Source organism: Leucopleurus acutus (genome assembly GCF_964270905.1).
Source record: "Leucopleurus acutus genome assembly, chromosome: 9".
Classification (NCBI taxonomy): domain Eukaryota; kingdom Metazoa; phylum Chordata; class Mammalia; order Artiodactyla; family Delphinidae; genus Leucopleurus; species Leucopleurus acutus.
The window spans coordinates 64,945,697-64,966,658 of NC_139144.1; the positions used below are offsets into that span (position 1 = coordinate 64,945,697).

General features: G+C 45.9%; 1 protein-coding gene across 1 annotated transcript in view; it reads left to right on the forward strand.

The window, feature by feature from the left end:
- Positions 1-5,814: 5,814 nt before the first annotated feature.
- FKBP9 (FKBP prolyl isomerase 9) overlaps positions 5,815-20,962 on the forward strand; it is a 50,548-nt gene continuing 35,400 nt past the window's right edge. The window contains exons 1-3 of the mRNA XM_082846636.1: positions 5,815-6,071; positions 19,924-20,069; positions 20,615-20,804. Of these exons, the coding sequence (XP_082702762.1) occupies positions 5,839-6,071; positions 19,924-20,069; positions 20,615-20,804 (569 nt within the window). The 5' untranslated portion in view covers positions 5,815-5,838. The remainder of the gene's footprint in view (positions 6,072-19,923; positions 20,070-20,614; positions 20,805-20,962) is intronic.

A 20,962-nucleotide genomic window follows, 5' to 3' on the forward strand; every position in this document is an offset into this window, starting at 1 on the left:
AATTGCTTTACAATATTGTGTTAGTTTCTGCTGCACAGCGAAGTGAATCAGCCATACAAATACACACATCCCCTCCCTCTTGGACCTCCCTCCCCTCCCCATCCCACCCAACTAGGCCATGACAGAGCACCGAGCTGAGCTCCCTGTGCTATACAGCAGTTTCCCACTAGCTATCTATTTTAAACATGGTAGTATATTTATGTCAAATCTAATCTCCCAGTTCATCCCACCCGCCCCTTCCCCCCGTGTCCACATGTCTGTTCTCTACGTCTGCCTTTCTATTCCTGCCCTGCAAATAGGTTCATCTGTACCATTTTTCTAGATTCCACATATATGAATTAACATACAATATTTGTTTAGTGAAAATTCTTTTGCTGCTATATCCACCTGTTTATGTGAGCTTGGGTTCTTTATGTATTTTGGCACCAGATTGAGAAGTTTCCTGGTCACCGATCCAGGATGATATGCAAGGTGTTGTGGTCACTCCACAGAAGTATGCTGGACTCTCCTCCACCCCAAATCGTTTGCTGTCAAGACTGATGATGCCACATACGCACCGAGAGGGTAGGGAGAAATTTATTATTCACATATTGAGGCTTTCTGGGAGAGCAGGTCAGGCACCTAAGACAGTTCAAGAATAGCTTCAGCAAAGGAAAGGTGAGTGACCCTGGGTTTCATTACGTTTAGGAGGTAGAACCTGGGTGAATACTCCTGCACACAGGCCAAGGCTTTGTGGGGTTTGAACTTTCCTCTGGTGCCAAGGGAAGGAGTGTATAGGCTTTCTTATCAGCTTGTCCACAGGTGGGGAGGAAGCGGAAAGTGGAGGCAGGGCTTGAAGGGTGACAGTGGTCAACATAAAAAAATGGAGTCAGATTCTTTATGACCCAGGACCATCTTTCAAATTCAGCCCCATTTTCTGATTGTGATAAACTCAATGTAGTGACATCTAGTAAGCAGTTAGACAAACAGGAATTCTTTCTCTGGTGGTTATGATTCTGAATCATTCTTCTTACCCATCACCCTTTCTTTATGCCTATAGCATCTGGAGGGGTGTGCAGGTACAGCTCCTTTCCAGAAAGAAAGAGTAAAGTGATTATTACCCAACTGTGAATACACATGGAGTCACCCTTCACTTTCTACCCAGGCGCCTAGCCCAGGTGAGTGAGAGATGCCTTCTTTGTCCTCCCTCCGTGTTCTATCCTCTGCTTCAGTCTTTTCTGCCCCTCTGCTTCATCCTAAGATAGCAGATTCACTCTCAAGGCCAGCCAGAGGGCCTTGGTGTTGGCCTAATTGTAGAGGGGTGGCCGCAGCTAGTCCTGACTCTGTGTTACTGGATAGGTTTGAAGCCTTTCTGAATGAAACAATTTTAAAAAGACTAGATTTTCTTCTTCTTCCCCCCTCCTCAACCGCCTGACCAGGGATGGAACCCAGGCCCCCTGCAGTAGAAGCATGGAGTCCTAACCACTGGACCACCAGGGAATTCCCCCAAATGACTAGATTTTTCTCCTGCTTATATGTATTTTTTTAATTAATTAATTTAATTTCTTTATTTTTGGCTATGTTGGGTCTTTGTTGCTGCGCGCGGGCTTTCTCTAGTTGCGGTGAGCAGGGGCTACTCTTCGTTGTGGTGTGCAGGCTTCTCATTGTGGTGGCTTCTCTTGTTGCAGAGCTCGGGCTCTAGGCGCGCGGGCTTCAGTAGTTGTGGCTCACAGGCTCAGTAGTTGTAGCTCACTGCCTCTAGAGCACGGGCTCAGTATTTGTGGCGCAGGGGCTTAGTTGCTCCGCGGCATGTGGGATCTTCCTGGACCAGGGCTCGAACCCGTGTCCCCTGCATCGGCCGGTGGATTCTTAACCACTGCGCCACCAGGGAAGGCCGATCCTGCTTATCTTGACCAGCTTTTGCAGCATAGCTTTGATGCCATTGTTTTGCTCACAAGGTGTTTTTTTAAACTAGTTCTTAACTTACCAATGACCTTTTCCCCACTGGGAAGATGGAGGAAGGAAAAAAATGAGTAAAAGGGAAAGATCACACCCTATTACATACTAATGAATCATGGCTAGATTAGAGGGTAGACTGCAGAATCTGTCTCCCCCCCTTCCCCCCTGCTAAACACCAGACTTCAAAGAATTCTGGTCAAGTAGTCACTAAGCTCCCAAGGGTCCATGTCCACAGCTCTCTGCAGCACAGTGGAAACATTTGAGAAGTCCCGTATTATTATTTCTAATAATTTAAACTGGTATTCTATTTAGTAACCAGTAGAATTAGAGGAAAAATTGCAGACAATGTGCTTTACTTGATGCTTGGAGGGAAAAGGGGAGACATCTAATGTAATTGACAAAACCTGTTGGTTGACAAAGCAATTGCCATTCCTGCTTCGCTTCCTTGCTCACAGCACTCTGGTTTTGTTCAGGAAGCTTAGGGAGCCATCTACTTCAGAGGAGGCTCTCCTTGCTCTCTGGAGATGAATCTTGATTAGTCTTAAACCAATCGTAGTGATCCTATTTCTCTTCCACTGATAGGTTAGCAATGGGCATGGGATAGTTTCAGTCAATGAGACATGAGGGGAGGTCTGTAGGAGGGAGGCTTTCTGGAAATGCTTGCTCTTAATAAAGGATACTTGGAAAGATAAAAGATCCCTTTTGTGCCTCAGGGTGGCGCTTCCCTGCATGTGGTAGCTGGATCTGGGGGAGCCATGTTGGAATCATGAGGGGGAGCAGTGAACCCCCTGAGGAGGACAGGAGAAGACACCTGAGCCCTTGAGGATGTTCTAGAGACACTTTATTAACCACACCTGCAGCTGCTTCCCATCCAGACTTTCTCTTCTGAGAGATAGTATACATCTCTATGGGTTAAGAGATTTTTGAGTTGGGTCTTCTCTCACTCATAGATAAATGCGATTCCTTACATTTACACAGTACTTTGCAGATTTCCATCCCTCATAAATTGCTTCCCTTGATCCTCCTAGAAACTCTATGGAGGTAGGCAAGACATCTTACAAATAAGGAAATTGAGTTTCAGAGAGTAGGGGCATGAGTGGCCCTACAACCAGGGTGGTCTGATTTCTAGTCCAGGGTTTTTCATCAAACCACATGGTGACTCCAGGTGTGTTGTCAAATACTGAAGGTGGGAGAACTTCTTGGAAACTCTTGGGGAGGGAGAGAACACACTGCTGGAAACATTTCTCCTACTTCACTTTTGCCTCAGGTCAACTCAGATGAATTTGGCGGGGGTGGGGGGGTGGGGGGATGTTTTTCTTAATACTGGCCTTTTCTTTATCCCCAACTCAGTGCGTGCCAAGCTGAAGTTAATAGCTTACAAAGCTTAGCCTCCAGGGTTTACTGCTCTTGGAAGATCTGATTCATGCATGAGTCGTTCTTTATTTCAGGCTCAATGAAAACTGGAATTCTTTCTTTAGTGCCCTGCTTTACTTGACGGACTATGTTTGTAATTTTTCCACTAACTTCCTGTATAGAGGTGGATAGAAAGAACCTAGTTCTCTGACGTTCATTCAGACCGATCCTGTTTCAGATCCTCCTTCGCTTCCTTCTCCATGTTGTTCCACGCCTCCATCCTGGCCTCAGACCTTTGGGATGTTTCTCCTATTATGTCCTCGCCTCTGACTATGTCACGTTCTCTTGTTCCTTGGCTCTCTGGCTCTCTCTCACTGATTCTCCTCTTCTATGTTTCCCTTCTTGCTTTCTCTCTCACTTCTCTCCCTGCTCCTTTAAAAAAATTCCAGTACCTTTCCCTTATTTCTGGTTCCTGTCTCTCACCTGCTCACCTCTTACCCCCATCTTTACCTTTCTAAGCTTTTAGTCTACTGTTGACTCTTCTTGACTGGATTTACAGTTTTTAGACTTGACAAGTCCTCACAAAGTCACCCCCAGAAGTTTAATGGAAATCCTTATTTTAAAATCTCAGCTTGATTTTAATTAGCTCTTATGATAATGTCAGTAATGCCAAGAGGTAAATTTTCTCTTTGGTAAATTGCTACAGAAATCCAATTCAAAGAATGTCTGTTAGGATTTAGAGAGACATTATAGAGCACACATACTATTTGATCAGATAATTAACATTTTAAAAGAAATAACAAGGGAATTCCCTGGTGGTCCAGTGGTTAGAACTCAGTGCTTTCACTGCCATGGGCCTGAGTTCAATCCCTGGCTGTTCAGCGTGGCCAATAAATAAATAAATAAAATAAAAGGAATGACAAGAAATCAAACCACTTGGAAGCACTACAAGGCAAAATGGAAGTGGCGGTCACTACCTGGCCTGTTTCTTCCTACATCTGTCTTCTTTTCCATTCTGGAATGTCTTCTCCCTCACAGGATCATAGGATTTTAGAATTGGAAGAAGTCTTAGAAATCAACCACTTCATTTTACAGATGAAGAAACCGAGGCCCAGAAGGTGGCATGCGTTGCCCACAGTCACAGTAAGGGAGTGGAAGATTCCTGACTGGAACCAGGTTGACTTTTTTGTTTGTTTGTTTCTGTTTAAAACCTGACATTGTTATTAAAAACCATAAAGAACTACTGAAAAGTACATAGAAGGAAGAAAATGATCACCCCAAATTCAAGCACCTATAAATAACCAGTGTTAGGATGAATTGTATTAATAGGTTTTCTATTTCAATAGAATAAGCTCAATTAGGAATAATGAACATTTCTTTAGTGCTATGTGTAGTTTCTCATTAGATCCTGCATCTAATAAAATCTATAATAATTATCATTTTTTTAAAATTAGTACGTTTTATCTTCATCTTAGAGGACACAGACAATTTGCAGGTCACCTAAATAGTCCGCATAATTGTGTTTTTTTTCTTTAATAAGTTGTTGGATTCAATTTAGTCACAATTTATTAACATTTTTGCATTTCTAGTTATAAATTAGGTTGGCGCCCACATTCTCTCTCTCTCTTGCTACCTTTGCCAGGTTTTGGTATTGGTATTGTTTGCTTCCAAAACGAGTTGAGAAACCTTTGGTGATTTGCTTTCACTAGTCCAAAGTTTCAATAAATGAGAACAACCAATTCTAAGCTAAGAATGCATTAAACTACTCTAATGAATTTCCCGCAGCATCTGAGCCTCTAATGTGGGGTCTCAACCGGCTTAGTCATGCGGGTGGGACCACGTGGGATGTTTGCTATTAAGTAGCACTCACTGGTAGCCACTTAAAACTTTCCTCTGGACAACTGTCAGGGGAGTCTCACAATTCATGTCTCCCCCTTTCTCTGGGTATTAAAAGAAAATCCTGGAAAAAAATCTTGAAGACGGTTTCAGTCATTTTCAACGTAGAATCCAGCCTTGAAACTAATTAAAAAAAAAAAAAGTTTTCCTCCCTCCCCAAAGCAGCAAGGGGTAATTGGATCCGCGGCCACGTAGAAGCCTCTGGTGGCACTAAATCCGGAGAGTCTCTAGCGACAGGCAGAGACCAGCGGATTTGCCTGGGTAGTAACAGTTTTTCCCTCCCAACTTTGGGCCGAAGCCCAGTCCCGAGGAGTTCACGGTTTCTCCCTTGGGGACGGGTCCCCTTTGAACTCGCCAGCCAAAGAAGGCCCGCCTCTTCCCCGGGCGGGCCAGCCCACCGGACCCTGCGGGCCCAGGCGTCTCAGGGCGCAGCAGGCGGGTCCTGGCGCACGGCCGCGGCTCCTCCCCTCCCTCGGATGTGGCCTGGGGGCGGGGGGCGGGAGAGAGGGGGTGGTTGCTGCTGCCCGGGGAGGGCTGGGAGTCTTTTCCACGTTTGCAAACGCCGCCGCACGCCCAGGCCCGACTCGCGCCGCCCGAGCTCAGCGCGCCTCTCCAGCTCCGCGCCGCGACCCCTTTTCCTCGCTGCCCGCGATGGCGATCAGGGCCCGGGGTTGGCGGCCCCCGCCGCCGCCGCTGCTCCTGCTGCTGCTCTGGGTGACCGGGCAGGCGGCGCCCGTGGCGGGCCTGGGGCTGGGCTCCGACACGGAGCTGCAGATCGAGCGGCGCTTCGTGCCCGACGAGTGTCCCCGCACCGTGCGCAGCGGCGACTTCGTGCGCTACCACTACGTGGGAATGTTCCCAGACGGCCAGAAGTTCGACTCCAGGTACCTCGCACGGCGTGCCGGCCCGACCTCCGAGGCTGCAGCGCCCGCTCTCCCAGCTTCCCTGTCTCCGGACAGGCCTTTCCCTCCCGACGGACCTCCCCCAGCTCCGCCCCGCGCTCCTCCCTCTCCCTCTTCCCACCCCAAAGCTTCCCAGACCCTTCATCCCTTCAGCCTGGAGTGCTGAGGGCTGGGGGCTGGGGGTGGGGGTGGGGTGCCGCGAGTTTCCCGGCCCTTTTGCTTCCCTGGTCAGCGGGAATCTTGATAGGACCTTGCGCAGCAGCTGGGTCGGGACAGATCACGCCCTCCCTCTCCACCCTGCGCATGAACACAGGCGAAATGGGTGTAAAGTCGTCAGCCCGCGAGCAGACACCAAGAGCAAATGTGTTACTGTTCCTTCGGGCAAGGCCCTTGAGTGTCTAGTCAGACATGCCTCTCAAAGGTGATAATGATGATATTGACGAAGGTGATGATAGCAGCCGCTAACATATATGGAGCTATTACAGTGTGCCAGGGTAGTTCTAAGTGCCTTCCATATAACGAACTCATTTAATTCTTAATTCTCTGAGGTAGGAACTATCATTACCCTCATTTTGCCAGTGAGGGAACTTAAGGCCATTGAGGCTAAGAAGCTTGTTTAAGCGGAATCATTTTGAAACCCAGACAATCCAAGTCCAGGATTGTGCCTGTTAACTACTGCCCTTCCTTTACTGCCTTACCAAAAACTCCCTGGGCAAGAGGTAATCCAGAGCAAGTCACTCAGCTTTGACACGGGGCCGTGCACCGTGTCCACAATTTCAGCCCTAAACTCTGCCCCAAGATCACAACACCTCTCCCAACTTCTCTTCAGTTTAGCTTTAGGGTTGACAAGGCCTCTTCGCCTCCAGCTCCAGGCTGCTCTCCTTCTCAAGACTTTGTTATAATCCTAGATCTGTGCCCTATAATCTCTTAAGTGAAACACCAGACTAAGTAAAGAGAAATGTTTGTTGAGCAGCTGTTTTGTGTTCGAGGCTGGGCTAGGCTCATTCCTGAAGTTATCTTTTAAAAAGTACTCTTAGCCTCTCTTGCCTTTTTTGAAATTCCAGACAAGGAGTCAATATAAAAAATCTGGTTAGTATGCCACATGGCACATAGCAAGTGCTGAGAAATAGTCATTCTCACTATTGTTTCAGTTGCTTCTTTTTAAAAAAAGAACAGCTTTATTGAGATATAATTCAAATTCCATACAATTCACCCATTTAAAGCATACAATTCATTATTTTTTAGTATATTCACAGAGTTGTGCAATCATCACAAGTCTCTAATTCCAGAACATTTTCATTGTTCCAAAAAAGAAATGCTGGATTCATTAACAGTCAGTCACTTCCCCTCCAGCTCTAAGTAACCACTAATCTACTTTCTGTCTCTTTATGGAATCATGCAGTTTGCAGCCTTTATGTCTGGCTTCTTTCATGTAGCATAATGTTTTCAAGGTTCATCGTGTTGTAGCATGTATCAGTACTTCATTCCTTTTTATGGCTGTATAATATTCCATACCGTACTTTGTTTATTCATTAGTTGGTGGACATTTGAGTTGTTTACACTTTTTGGTTATTATGAATAATGATGTTATGAATATTCATGTACAGGGTTTTCTGTGGATGTGTGTTTTCACTTCATTTTTTTAAAAAGTATTATTTATTTTTGGCTGCATTGGGTCTTCATTGCTGTGCACAGGCTTTCTCTAGTTGCAGCAAGTGGGGGCTACTCTTCGTTGTGGTGTGCAGGCTTCTCATTGCGGTGGCTTCTCTTGTTGCGAAGCATAGGCTCTAGGTGTGTGGGCTTCAGTAGTTGTGGCATGTGGGCTCAGTAGTTGTGGCTCACAGGCTCTAGAGTGCAGACTCAGTAGTTGTGGCACGTGGGCTTAGTTGCCCCGTGGCATGTGGGATCTTCTCGGACCAGGGATTGAACTCACGTCCCCTGCACTGGCAGGCAGATTCCCAACCAGTGCGCCACCAGGGAAGTCACGTCCTTGTGGTTTTGATTCATGTTTCCCTAATGGCTAAAGATGCTGAACATCTTTTCATGAGTTTATTGGCCATTTGTGTATCTTTTTAAATTTGCTTCATTAATTAGAAAATAGGTAAGAATTTCCTCCTTGTGCTGATGTTAATAATTCCCATTGGAACAAATTGTCTAATACTTTCTACCCTCTAGGATGGCAGCCACTGTGAGGCAGTGTGGGACAGTGGAAAGAAAACAGAGGAGCTACCATCCATTCAGCAAATGTGTATGCAGTGTCTGCCCCTGAAGATGGTATCCCCTCCCTGTCCTTTTGCTTATAGTCCAGACAATTATATAGTGCGATAAGTACAGAAAGAATAAGAGCACACACTTCTGTCTCTCACATAGAGTTCACACGTAGTTCTTACCATGTGCCTTTACATACAGGAACTGAAATGAATTCTTTTAACCACACAGTACAGTGAGGGAGGTATCTCATTACGAACGAAGAAACTGAGGCTCAGAGAATTCAAGTAATTTACCCAAGGTGGAGTAAACTACTAAGTAGTTTAACTACTTAACTACTAAGTGGTGGAGTGGGGCTTTGAATCTAGGCAGTTTAGTGCCAGAGTCTAAAGTTTATGATCTGTAGTCCACCACGTATATGATGGAAGAACGGCAAGGAGCTTTGGAAGCACCCAGAAGGCTTAACTATATGGGGTGTGTGTGTGTGTGTGTGTGTGTGTGTGTGTGTGTGTGTGTGTGGAGGGGTTGGGGGCTGGGGGAGGGGTGGTCAAGATGGAGCTCTGGGATAGCAGGAATAAAGCCTGAGGAAGATTAAAATTTACCAGGAGGAGCTGAGGGGTGAGTGCTGGGGAGTAGGGGTCGGAAGAAAGGGTGTGACTGGTAGAGAGAAGAGCATATGCAGAGGCCTGGAAGTGAGGGCATGTGAAAGCTGTTCAAAATAGCTTGAGCTTGGGCTTCCCTGGTGGTGCAGTGGTTGAGAGTCTGCCTGCCGATGCAGGGGACACGGGTTTGTGCCCTGGTCGGGGAAAATCCCACATGCCGCGGAGCGGCTGGGCCCGTGAGCCATGGCCGCTGAGCCTGCGCGTCCGGAGCCTGTGCTCTGCAACGGGAGAGGCCACAACAGTGAGAGGCCCGTGTACCGCAAAAAAAAAAAAAAAAGCCTGAGCTTGGAGTGGGAGTAGAGGAGTGACAGAGGGGGTTAAAAGAGGAGGTGAAGGGAGGCCAGAGAGAAAGACAGGGCCAGCTTTTTTTATTCTTTCTTTAAATTTTTTATTTTTTTGCGGTACGCGGGCCTCTCACTGTTGCGGCCTCTCGGGAGCACAGGCCCGGGACGCGCAGGCTCAGCGGCCATGGCTCACGGGCCCAGCCGCTCCGCGGCATGTGGGATATTCCTGGACCGGGGCACGTACCCGCCTCCCCTGCATCGGCAGGTGGACTCCCAACCACTGCGCCACCAGAGAAGCGCAGGGCCAGCTTTTGAGAGCTCTCCTCTGCCTGGCTATGGAGTTTGGTCTTTTCAAGGGACAATGGGAAGCCATTGAAGAGTTAATCAGGGGCGTGAGGGATCAGATTTGCATTTTACAAAGGTCCCTTTGGCTGCAGTGTGGACAGTGGAATGGTGGGAGCAGGGTACACAGTAGGTGATTCATTCAAATGAGTTTCCTTCTAGGGCCTCTATTCCTTTGGGAATGTATGAAGTATTAGGGTGTTACTTTGCTATTCCTGCACAAAGAGCTTAGGGAAGGAGAAATCCGCATGCTCTGGGCTTTGGCTGTTGATCCGGAGGTTTTGCCCAGAAGAAAATGATAGCTGTCGCTCTGACCATGGTCATAAACCACAAAGGGCCTTTCTTTCCACAGAGCATTCTTCCTGCCTCTGTGCCTGGTGCTTGGGGGCAGTTGGTATCTTTTCAGCTTATGGGCATTTGCCGTTGCCAGGAGGCCCAGCCCTTCAGCCCTTGGTCACTGGCTTGGACGTGGTTTCATTTTATTTCGGAGCCTCCGTGGGCTTGTTAGTATGCTCTGTGGCTGCTGCTACAGATCTACGGAGAAGACAGCAGCTTCCCGCCTGCAGGTTTCTGTGGGGGGGGGGGCTCCTGCTCTCACTCTCTAGTCCTTGGAAACTCCTTGTCCACCACTCTTGATTCAGCTTTTGAGGAGTTCCATAGCATTCCTAGTAGTAAGGGACTGAAGTTTAACATGTTCCTGTTATCTTTAGCAGGCAAAACCAGCATCTTGGTCAGTTCATTCACAGTCTCAGGCCTGTCTGCAGGCTTTTAAGGTCTATACATTCAATAAATATTACTGCGTGACCACTACATGCCCTGTTGGGTATATAGAGTTGTAAATGCTCAGACCCAGTGGTGTTCAAACTGTACATGCATCAGAATCACCTGAAGCTTATTATACACAGTTCCTGATTAGGTAGGCCTGGGATGGGGCCTGAGAATTTGTATATCTAACAAGTTCCCAGGTGATGCTGATGCTGTGGTCTAGGACCACATTTTGAGAACCATTGCTCTAAAAGAATCATAGACTCGTAACAGAGGTCAACTTCATTTTACATATTCATTCATTCATTCAACAAGTATTTATTGAAAACCTACTATTCTAGTTGTTGGGATGTAGCAGAGATAAAACAGACAAAAATCCCTGCCCTCAGGTAAAACTATTTTGTATGATACTCTGATGGTGGGTACATGTTATTTTACCTTTGTCCAAACCCACAGAATGTACATCACCAAGAGTGAACCCTGATGGGGGACTTCCCTGCGGTCCAGTGGTTAAGACTCCACGCTTCCAATGCAGGGGGCGCGGGTTTGATTCCCGGTTGGGGAACTAAGGTCCCACGTGCCGTGTGGCCAAAATAAATAAATAAACTTAAAAAAAAAAAGAGTGAACCCTGATGTAAACTATGGACTTTTGGTGATAATGACGTGTCAGTGTAGATTCATTGATTCTAACAAATGTACCCCTCTGGTGATGCACTCTGCTGATAATGGACGAGGCTGTGTGTGTGTGTGTGTGTGTGTGTGTGTGTGTGTGTGTGTGTGGGTGGCGTTAGGGGGTGTATGGGAAATCTCTGTATCTTCTGTTCCATTTTTTTGTGAACTCAAAACTGCTCTAAAAAAACCAGTCTATTCAAAAAAATCCCTACCCTCAAGCCAGGGGATGGGGAGGGCCCAGAAACCCATTACAGCTGGCTTAAGAAGAAAGGAAGGGAATTTATTGGAAGGATCTCCAATTCCTCCTGAGGATCCAGAATCGTGAATGGAAGTGACTTTCTGGATCTCTCTGAGGGATTGCAGAGGGGCCGCATTTTCCCCTTCTCTGAAAGAGAGCTCCAGCAGGCTTTCCATGCCACATACATGACCTCTTGGGTCCAGTAACGCTGACTCACTGGAATCTGTCTCAATTCCACATTCCCAGGATCTCTCCCATTTGATTGGTCCCATTTGCGTCAGGTTCCCGGCCCCCCCCCCCACCACGTGGGTGTTAAATCATGTGTTAAGTGAAAGGGCATCATGGCTCATCCCTTCTGCAGGACTGGATCTCAGAGAGCCGGTGGGCTGGGCAGTACCTCGGACAGTGTCAGGGTGGACCGGAAGGGTTAAGTGGCGGCAGAGAGACTCAGGTCAGGACTTGCTCACTTAGGCGGGAAGCATATAAATTGTTGATCTGCATGGTAAGACTTTCTACGGAAAAGCCATGTAAAGAAAGAGAAGCTTCCCAGTGCAGTTCTGCTAACTTTAGGAAAAGTTCTTCTTTTATTGGCAGGTCAACATGACGCCCCCTTTGAGGACTTAATGGCACTGCTTTTAAAAAAAAATATTTATTTACTGATTGATTTTTATTTATTTATTTTTGGCTGCGTTTGATTTTCATTGCTGCGCGCAGGCTTTCTCTAGTTGCGGCGAGCGGGGGCTACTCTTGGTTGTGGCGCAGGGGCTTCTCATTTGCGGTGGCTTCTCTTGTTGTGGAGCATGGGCTCTAGGTGCATGGGCTTCAGTACTTGTGGCACGTGGGCTCTAGAGAGCGGGCTTCAGTAGTTGTGGCGCACAGGCTTAGTTGCTCTGCGGCATGGGAGATCTTCCCAGACCAGGGATCAAACCCATGTCCCGTGCATTGGCAGGCGGATTCTTAACCGCTGCCTTAATGGCATTGCTTTTAATTTTCATTTGTGGGTCATTGCAAGTAACTATACATTCATATTGATTATTTAAGTTGGCTATATTTTGCTGGGCTGAGAACTTGTGTAAAATAAGAATTATTTATAGAGAGCTGACATTTTAACTTGTGCAGTTGCTTAAAAGCAAAAATCCACAATAACAATGTAACGATTTTACTTTCCTTTGCAAAACTTGTCTTTTAATGATACTTTAATGCACCAAAGACCATCCAAGCCAGCTGCTTGCATGTCAGGGTCTGACTCTCCGTGGAGGTGTGAATAGATGCGTTCTCTCCTTTCCTTCCTCTGCACTCCTACTCGCTCCTCTTTTCTCCCTCACCTTCTCTCTCTTCCTCTCATTTTTCCATCTGGGTAGCAGAGAGGCAGTCTGCCAGATCATTAATGGCTTGCCTTTACCCCCTGCCAGGGCTCATTAGCTGCTGGTAGAGGTGGTTGTTTGAGGAAGATACTCTTGGGCAAAGGGTCTGGGAAGCCCAGAGTCACCTTTGGGAGCAAGAGGTGTGGGGAGGGAGGTGGGAGGCAGAAACATCAGACGTGGCCTCCCTCCCTTGAGTTGGGCCCAAGCTCAGCAGTGGAATTCAGCCTGAGGAGTGTGTTGAATCTCACCTGTGTCATCCCAGGGCTAGGCATCCAACTAGGAGGTGAGTTTCTACTTTTGTGCGTTTCATGAATGTTCTGGTCTCATTCACCAAGGGCTTTGGCAAGGACCACAGTCCTCAAGTCAAGCACGTCCCATGTAAGCCAGCCATCTGACCAACTTTGAGACACCAGAAGGCAGTTCCCATGCCCAATTGACTGGCTCTTTATTAACTTGCTTCCCTCCTGTTATGAATTCTCAAAATATGGCAGTCTCTTTAATGTTCAAAAGAAATTTATTCAGTCTAATGTACAGCAATGTGAATATAGTTAATAATACTGTATTGTATACTTGACATTTGCTAAGAATGTAATTCTTAAGTGTCCTTACTACAAAAAGAAAAAGAAAATGGTAACTATGTGAGGTGATGGATATGTTAATTAGCTTCATTGTGACAATTATTTCACGATGTATCAAAACACCAAGTTATACACCTTAAATATACGCACTTTTTATTTGTCCATTATACCTCAATAAAGGTACAAGGGGGAGTAATGTATTCGGTTATTATTTGTCTAAACTGAACCTAAAATTGGCATTTAGAGCAAGCTGTCTTTTCCTTTCATAGTTGATCAGGACTTAAGCTCTGCTGACCATAGGGCCATTCTCTCTCCCCTTTGTAATGGCCATTTTAACTTCATTTCTGGCTCTGAGATCAGAAGAATCTCAGCAACAAGTAGTATACATGCATGTCAATTTTTGGCAAAATGTTTTAAAATTAATTTAATTTTTAAAACAATACAGATGCACAGAGTTTTAAAAGCAGTTAAATAATTCCATAAAGCTTAGAATTATAGTTACCAGGCTGCTAAGAGTGGGGAAGGGGCTCCGGGATGAGGTGTAGCTGTTCTGAATTCGGACTTTGATGCTCCAGGTTTCCTTCTACCCTGCGGCCTCCGCAGGCTCTAGGAGGCACATGGCGTCCACCCTTGACCAGATCCCCTTTTGCATACACCTAGATTCTGTTTCTTCCCTTCTAGGTCAGTTTCTGCCCCTCCGTTCCCTTTCCATCTTCCAAAATGTTGCCATCTCTTGACAGCAAGGGTCTCTGCTCTGGTTTTCTCAGTCCTTTTTTAAAAAAGAGCTTAGGAGCTTGGCTAGGAATGGGCTTTGGGGGCTCTAGAGAAGTGAGTGTGTTCAGTTTGCCGTATGTTCTTTTTAAAGTTCATCCTCACTGCAGGTTGAAACCTGCATTTAGAAGTAGAGCCACAGTATTTATGCTTTAAGAATGCAGCCACAGGGGTAGTTACCTATCCTGAGGAATAAGCGCAAGACAGTGTATGCTTGTTTGTAGCAGATGAGTGAGTTGAACTTGAGTGAGTTGAATATGATGGGTGTTACATGATGTCTCCTGTCGTAGTGGTCCTTGAGCTGATCAGCTGGAAGAGCATCGCTGGAGGGTGCTGCAGCCACCTCCCATACCCCCCTTGGGGCAGAGGAAGGTAGAAGTGTCAGGGGCAGCAATCAAAGGGTCTACAGCAGTGAATGAGCAGGGGAGAAAAAATAAGCTGGTGGAGAGGAAAGGGGGTGTTGGATGTGCTGGATAATTTCCATTTGCCTTTCTAGGTCCACTCTACCCCTGTTCCACTTGCTTTTTGCTCTGGGAGGACTACCTATGCATAGTACGGGTTATATCAGTGACCCTCTTGTAGTCCGGCTTGTGGCTAGGTTCAGCCATGGGGCCTCAGCAGGAGATCAGAGGGAGGGAGGAGAGTGTGGTGGAGATATTTATTCCTCTGGCTCCCTGCCTATAGAGTCATCACATGGGCTGTGTCCCTAGACCAAAGGTCCTAGCTTAGCTTCTGTCAGGTGCTCTGAGCTCCCTCTCTGTTCCTGGATCCTTCAGGTCTGGGTGTGACAACAGCACTCCCTTCTTGTCCCCAGAGGTACTGCATTGTCCCTTAATTGTTTCTCTGCACCCTGCACACGGCCCCTTTATTAAAGTGTCCTGGAGCTGCCTAGTTTGTGCCTATCATCTCTTTCCTGCAGGACCTCGACTGGGACATCTGCAAATCAGCCCAATACTGGGACAGGCTGAATAAGGGCTAATTCCAGCACTTGCAGAAATAATTTTCATGACCAGCTCCTGGCTGGACCCTGTGTATGAATTTGTTCCAGTAGTACTGATCAGCACAGACTTGCTGAGAACAACTTTATTTTTCCAGATGGTCAGAGTTTTCAGCTGTAGACAAAACTGGCCTTGCTTGTTAGTTTCTCATGTATGTAAATTATACATTTTCTTTCGGAAAGGTGTTTTTTGTTTCTAGCATGTTGCTTAGGCAGTCATCAAATGCATAAATTAATGCTGCGAGGCCATACCAGTTTTTATACATCATCTAGGGAGGCCCTGTGCATGGAGGTTAAGAGTCAGATAGTCCTGGATTCTAGCTTTTTTTCCCATTTGGCTAACTTTGTGAGCTTGGGAAATTTTTTCACCTCCCAGGAGCCTGAGTATCAGCACTTACCTTCAGGTGTTGTTATGGGGATTAAATGAGATAGCGTATAGAAAAGTTTAGGTTACCTCTGTGCCTGACACATAATAAACGCTCTCTAAATAGTAGTTATTATTAAAAACTCTCGTTAAATTTGGGTTCTGTGGATGAAAAATATAAAGTTCCGTGCCTGGGAAGTCTTCGAAGCCTGAATTCTGGTCCATAAATCCTCCAGTTTGATGATGGTTCAGGGTGTGGCAAAGCCCCAGCCAAGTGAAACTGAAGAGCTGGCATTCCCCAGGGTGGGTTTCGGTCCCCCGGGGACAGAGGGTGGAGTCGTAGAGCCGACTTCGGCACAAAGCTGATTACGTGCTTTTGTTCTCTGGCTTGTCAGCCAGAACTTGGACATTTGCTTTCTGTTCACTGACCTTGGAGAAAGGAAGGCTGTGAAATGGACTCTAAAACTAGGAGGAGAAAGGGAAGGAGAGGGCAGGTCTGAGGAAGATGACCTGACAGGTGGTGAGGTGGACTGTGCTGCTCTCCCAAGCTGTTCATTAAGGAAAATGAGGAAAATATAGAAGTAATTTACCAAGTGAAGGGCAGGTAAATTCCAACAGCCCTTAACATTTTATTACATAAGTACAGTCGTCTCTTGGTATCCATGGGGGATTGGTTCCAGGACCCCTTTGGATACCAAAATCTTCAGATACTCAAGTCCCTTATATAAAACGGTGTAGTATTTGCATATAACCAAGGCACATCCTCCTGTATACTTTAAATCATCACTAGATTACTTCTGATACCTAATACAATGTAAATGCTATGTAAATAGTTGCCGGTGTTCAGCAAATTCAGGTTTTTGCTTTTTGGAACTATCTGAAATTTGAAAAAATATTTTCAATTTCCAGTTGGTCGAATCCATGAAGTGAAACCTGTGAACATGTATTCCATGATCATTTTGAAATTAAGAGAGAATTAAAGAGAAGACAAATCGTCACCTGAAATCTCCTACCCATAGATTACTGTTGGTAATATTTTCACGTGTCACCTTGTGGATTTTTCACATGCATCTATATATGTAAATTCAAAATGAGATTATTTTATATGTGGCACTGTAACCTACACTTTTCTCTTCATGTGTATGTCCTTCTAGTGCCAATGAATAGAAATGTTAAAATTTTTTTTATTGAGGTATAATTGACATATAGTATTATATTAGTTTTAGGTGTACAACATAATGATTTGATATTTGTATATATTGCAAAATGATCACCACAATAAGCGTAGTTAACATCCATCACCATGCATAGTTACAAAAAATTTTTTTCTTGTGGTGGTAACTTTTTTTTTTTTTGGCTTTGTTGGGTCTTCACTGCTGCGTGCGGGCTTTCTCTAGTTGTGGCGAGTGGGGGCTACTCTTCCTTGCGGTTCGTGGGCTTCTCATTGTGGTGGCTTCTCTTGCTGTGGAGGACAGGCTCTAGGCACGTGGGCTTCAGTAGCTGTGGCTCACGGGCTCTAAAGCGCAGGCTCAGTAGTTGTGGTGCATGGGCTTAGTTGCTCTGCAGCATGTGGGATCTTCCCTAGCCAGGTCTCGAACCCGTATCCCCTGCATTGGCAGGTGGATTCTTTTTTCTTTAACATCTTTATTGGAGTATAATTGCTTTACAATGGTGTGTTAGTTTCTGCTTTATAACAAAGTGAATCAGCTATACATATACATATATCCCCATATCTCTTCCGTCTTGCGTCTCCTTCCCTCCCACCCTCCCTATCCTACCCCTCTAGGTGGTCACAAAGCACCAAGTTGATCTCCCTGTGCTATGTGGCTGCTTCCCACTAGCTATCTGTTTTACATTTGGTAGTGTATATATGTCCATGCCACTCTCTCACTTCATCCCAGCTTACCCTTCCCCCTCCCCGTGTCCTCAAGTCCATTCGCTAGTAGGTCTGCATCTTTATTCCTGTCCTGCCTCTAGGTTCTTCATAACCATTTTTTTGTTTTGTTTTAGATTCTATATATATGTGTTAGCATACGGTATTTGTTTTTCTCTTTCTGACTTACCTGACTCTGTATGACAGATCTAGGTCCATCCACCTCACTACAAATAACTCAATTTCATTTCTTCTTATGGCTGAGTAATATTCCATTGTATATATGTGCCACGTCTTTTTTATCCATTCATCTGTCGATGGACACTTAGGTTGCTTCCATGTCCTGGCTGTTGTAAACAGAGCTGCAATGAACATTGTGGTACACGACTCTTTGAATTATGGTTTTCTCAGGGTATATGCCCAGTAGTGGGATTGCTGGGTCATACGGTAGTTCTATTTTTAGTTTTTTTTGTGTGTGTGTGTGGTACGCGGGCCTCTCACTATTGTGGCCTCTCCCATTGCGGAGCACAGGCTCCGGACGTGCAGGCTCAGCGGCCATGGCCCACGGACCCAGCCGCTCCGCGGCATGTGGGATCTTCCCGGACCGCGGCACGAACCTGCGTCCCCTGCATCGGCAGGCAGACTCTCAACCACTGCGCCACCAGGGAAGCCCCTATTTTTAGTTTTTTAAGGAACCTCCATACTGTTCTCCATAGTGGCTGTATCAATTTAGGCAGGTGGATTCTTAACCACTGTGCCACCAGGGAGATCCCAATGATAACTTTTAAGATTTACTTTCTTGGCAACTTTGAATATGCAACACATTATTATTATTTTTAAAAATTAATTACTTAATTATTTTGCGGTACGCAGGCCTCTCACTGTTGTGGCCTCTCCCGTTGCGGAGCACAGGCTCCAGACGCGCAGGCTCAGCGGCCATGGCTCACGGGCCCAGCCGCTCCGTGGCATGTTGGATCTTCCCGGACTGGGGCACGAACCCGTGTCCCCTGCATCGGCAGGAGGACTCTCAACCACTGCGCCACCAGGGAAGCCCTAATTTATTTATTTTTATCTTTGGCTGTGTTGGGTCTTCGTTGCTGTGCGCAAGCTTTCTCTAGTTGCGGCGAGCGGGGACTACTCTTCCTTGCGGTGTGCAGGCTTCTCATTGCGGTGGCTTCTCTTGTTGCAGATCACGGGCTCTAGGTGCACGGGCTTCAGTAGTTGTGGCACTTGGACTCAGTAGTTGTGGCTCGTGGGCTCTAGAGCGCAGGCTCAGTAGTTGTGGCGCACGGACTTAGTTGCTCCGCAGCATGTGGGATCTTCCCGGACCAGGGCTTGAACCTGTGTCCCCTGCATTGGCAGGCAGAATCTTAACCACTGTGCCACCAGGGGAGCCCTGCAACACAATATTATTAACTATAGTCACCATTAACTATATTCACTGTACAGTATTATTAACTATAGTCATGTATAGTAATGCTATACATTACATCCCTATAGCAGAAATCTGTTATTTTTAAATGGCCATAGAGCATTTTATTTTATGTCCTTGCCTTATATGTAATCAGTGCCATACTCTTGAACTTGTAAGTTATTTCCAGTGTTTAGTTATTATAAACCAAGCTCTGTAGTCATTTTCTTAAACACAGTGTCTAAAACTCTGTAGGTGTCTCTGCCAGTATGTAAGGTACTTGTAGGCAGAGTCCATGCCTTGGACTTTTTTATATCCCCCAAAGCCCCTAGCATAGTATCCTAATTGGCACCCCCTTGCTGTTGCTAAGTTTGACATGGAAGAGGATGAGAGCTTGGATCATAGCCATGATTCCATTATTTATTTTCCTACTTAAGGCCATCACCAGTCAGCCTTTAAAACACATGTATTAGTGATTTCAAGACCACATCAGACTTTCTATCACCTGCAATAATTATGTATGGTAATATTGGCATACCCTTAGGTTTTCAGAGTACTTTTCACATCGTTATATGGTATGGATCTTGTGATGGCTATTATCATCACTCACATTTTGCAGTGGAGGAAACTGAGATTAAGAGAGTTTAAGTGCACTTCCTGCTACACCACGCTGCCTCTTTGTTTAACTTATTGACTTAAAAGAAAAAAACCGAAAATTAGTGTTAATTTGCATATGAGTATCTGTGATATTGCTGTTAGGTACCAATCACATGGAAATGGAGTAAACGTTTTTTTTTCTTTTTAATGGAAGAATTGGTAGATATTTCACAACAAACAACATATATTTTTCTCTAGAGAGAGTTATGCTGATGCTTATCTGACTAGATTTGCTGGCAATATTCAAGGTAATTAAAAAATTCCAACCCTGCAAGTACTGTCCAGTGAAGATATTTCCTGCATCAGTAACTCCTCTGTGGGCTTTTTTTTGCTGTACGCGGGCCTTTCACTGTTGTGGCCTCTCCTGTGGCGGAGCACAGGCTCCGGACGCGCAAGCCCAGCGGCCATGGCTCACGGGCCCAGCCGCTCCACAGCATGTGGGATCTTCCCGGACCGGGGCACGAACCCGTGTCCCCTGCATCGGCAGGCGGACTCTCAACCACTGCGCCACCAGGGAAGCCCTCTCTGTGGGCTTTTTACTTTGCAGTGACCTCACTCTGTCCATGGGTACATTTTTACAGGTTAGTTTCATTAAGGGAAGGATTATTCATACTTTCCCTTCTCTCTCCCTACCTTTTGGGTCTTCAGCTATGACAGAGACTCCACTTTCAACGTGTTTGTGGGAAAAGGACAACTGATTGCAGGAATGGACCAAGCTCTGGTCGGGATGTGTGTAAATGAGAGGCGTTTTGTGAAGATCCCCTCAAAGCTGGCCTATGGAAGTGAAGGAGTTTGTAAGTGTTTGTTCCGTGCTTGTAAACACATCTGCCGAAACCACCAGAACATTTGCAGGCTCTTCAGTCAGGCAGACTAGAGTCTTCGGAAGCTTCGGGTAGGGGAAAATGAGAAGCTGTGAGCACACACACACAGCTAAAATCTCATCTTAAAAGTTTATTTATTCTAGCTATGAAAGAAGTGTTATTAACACAGGTGTACTGAATGTTATCCTTGCTGAGAGGAAATTTTTGTGTTTTTTCTCTTTTCTTTAAATTTCATTTGGAGGGAGTTCCCTGGTGGCCTAGTGGTTAGGATCCTGGGCTTTCAATTCCATGGCCTGGGTTCAGTCCCTGGTCAGGGGACTGAGATCCCGCAAGCCACAGGGTGCGGCAGAAAAATTTGTTTTTCATTTGGAAAAAAGGAGGGAATGTGGTTCATTTTGGAATTGTATGTGACCTCTCGAGCCCTTTTGGCTTCCATTCACCTTGGCAGCATCCTAGGTGTTTATTTGTCTGGCCCAAAAGGCAGCAGCTTCTCAGTGTGAACTCTCTTTATTTTCTAGCTGGTGTGATTCCCCCAGATTCAGTGCTTCATTTTGATGTACTTCTGATGGATATTTGGAATTCGGAAGATCAGGTTCAGATTCACACTTACTTCAAGCCCCCCAGTTGCCCTCGGACCATCCAGGTGTCTGATTTTGTTAGGTACCACTACAATGGAACGTTCTTGGATGGGACACTGTTTGATTCGAGGTAAGTCCCGCCATTCATGGTAGTATAATTGAAATGCCCCTTAGTTCTTTCTCTCTCATCCGCTTTTTTATGCCCATGGAGAAATCAGAAAAGGGATTCATTCCCAACTGCTCTGTGATTGGGAACAAAGATGTATACATGCTTTTTCTCCAGGGATG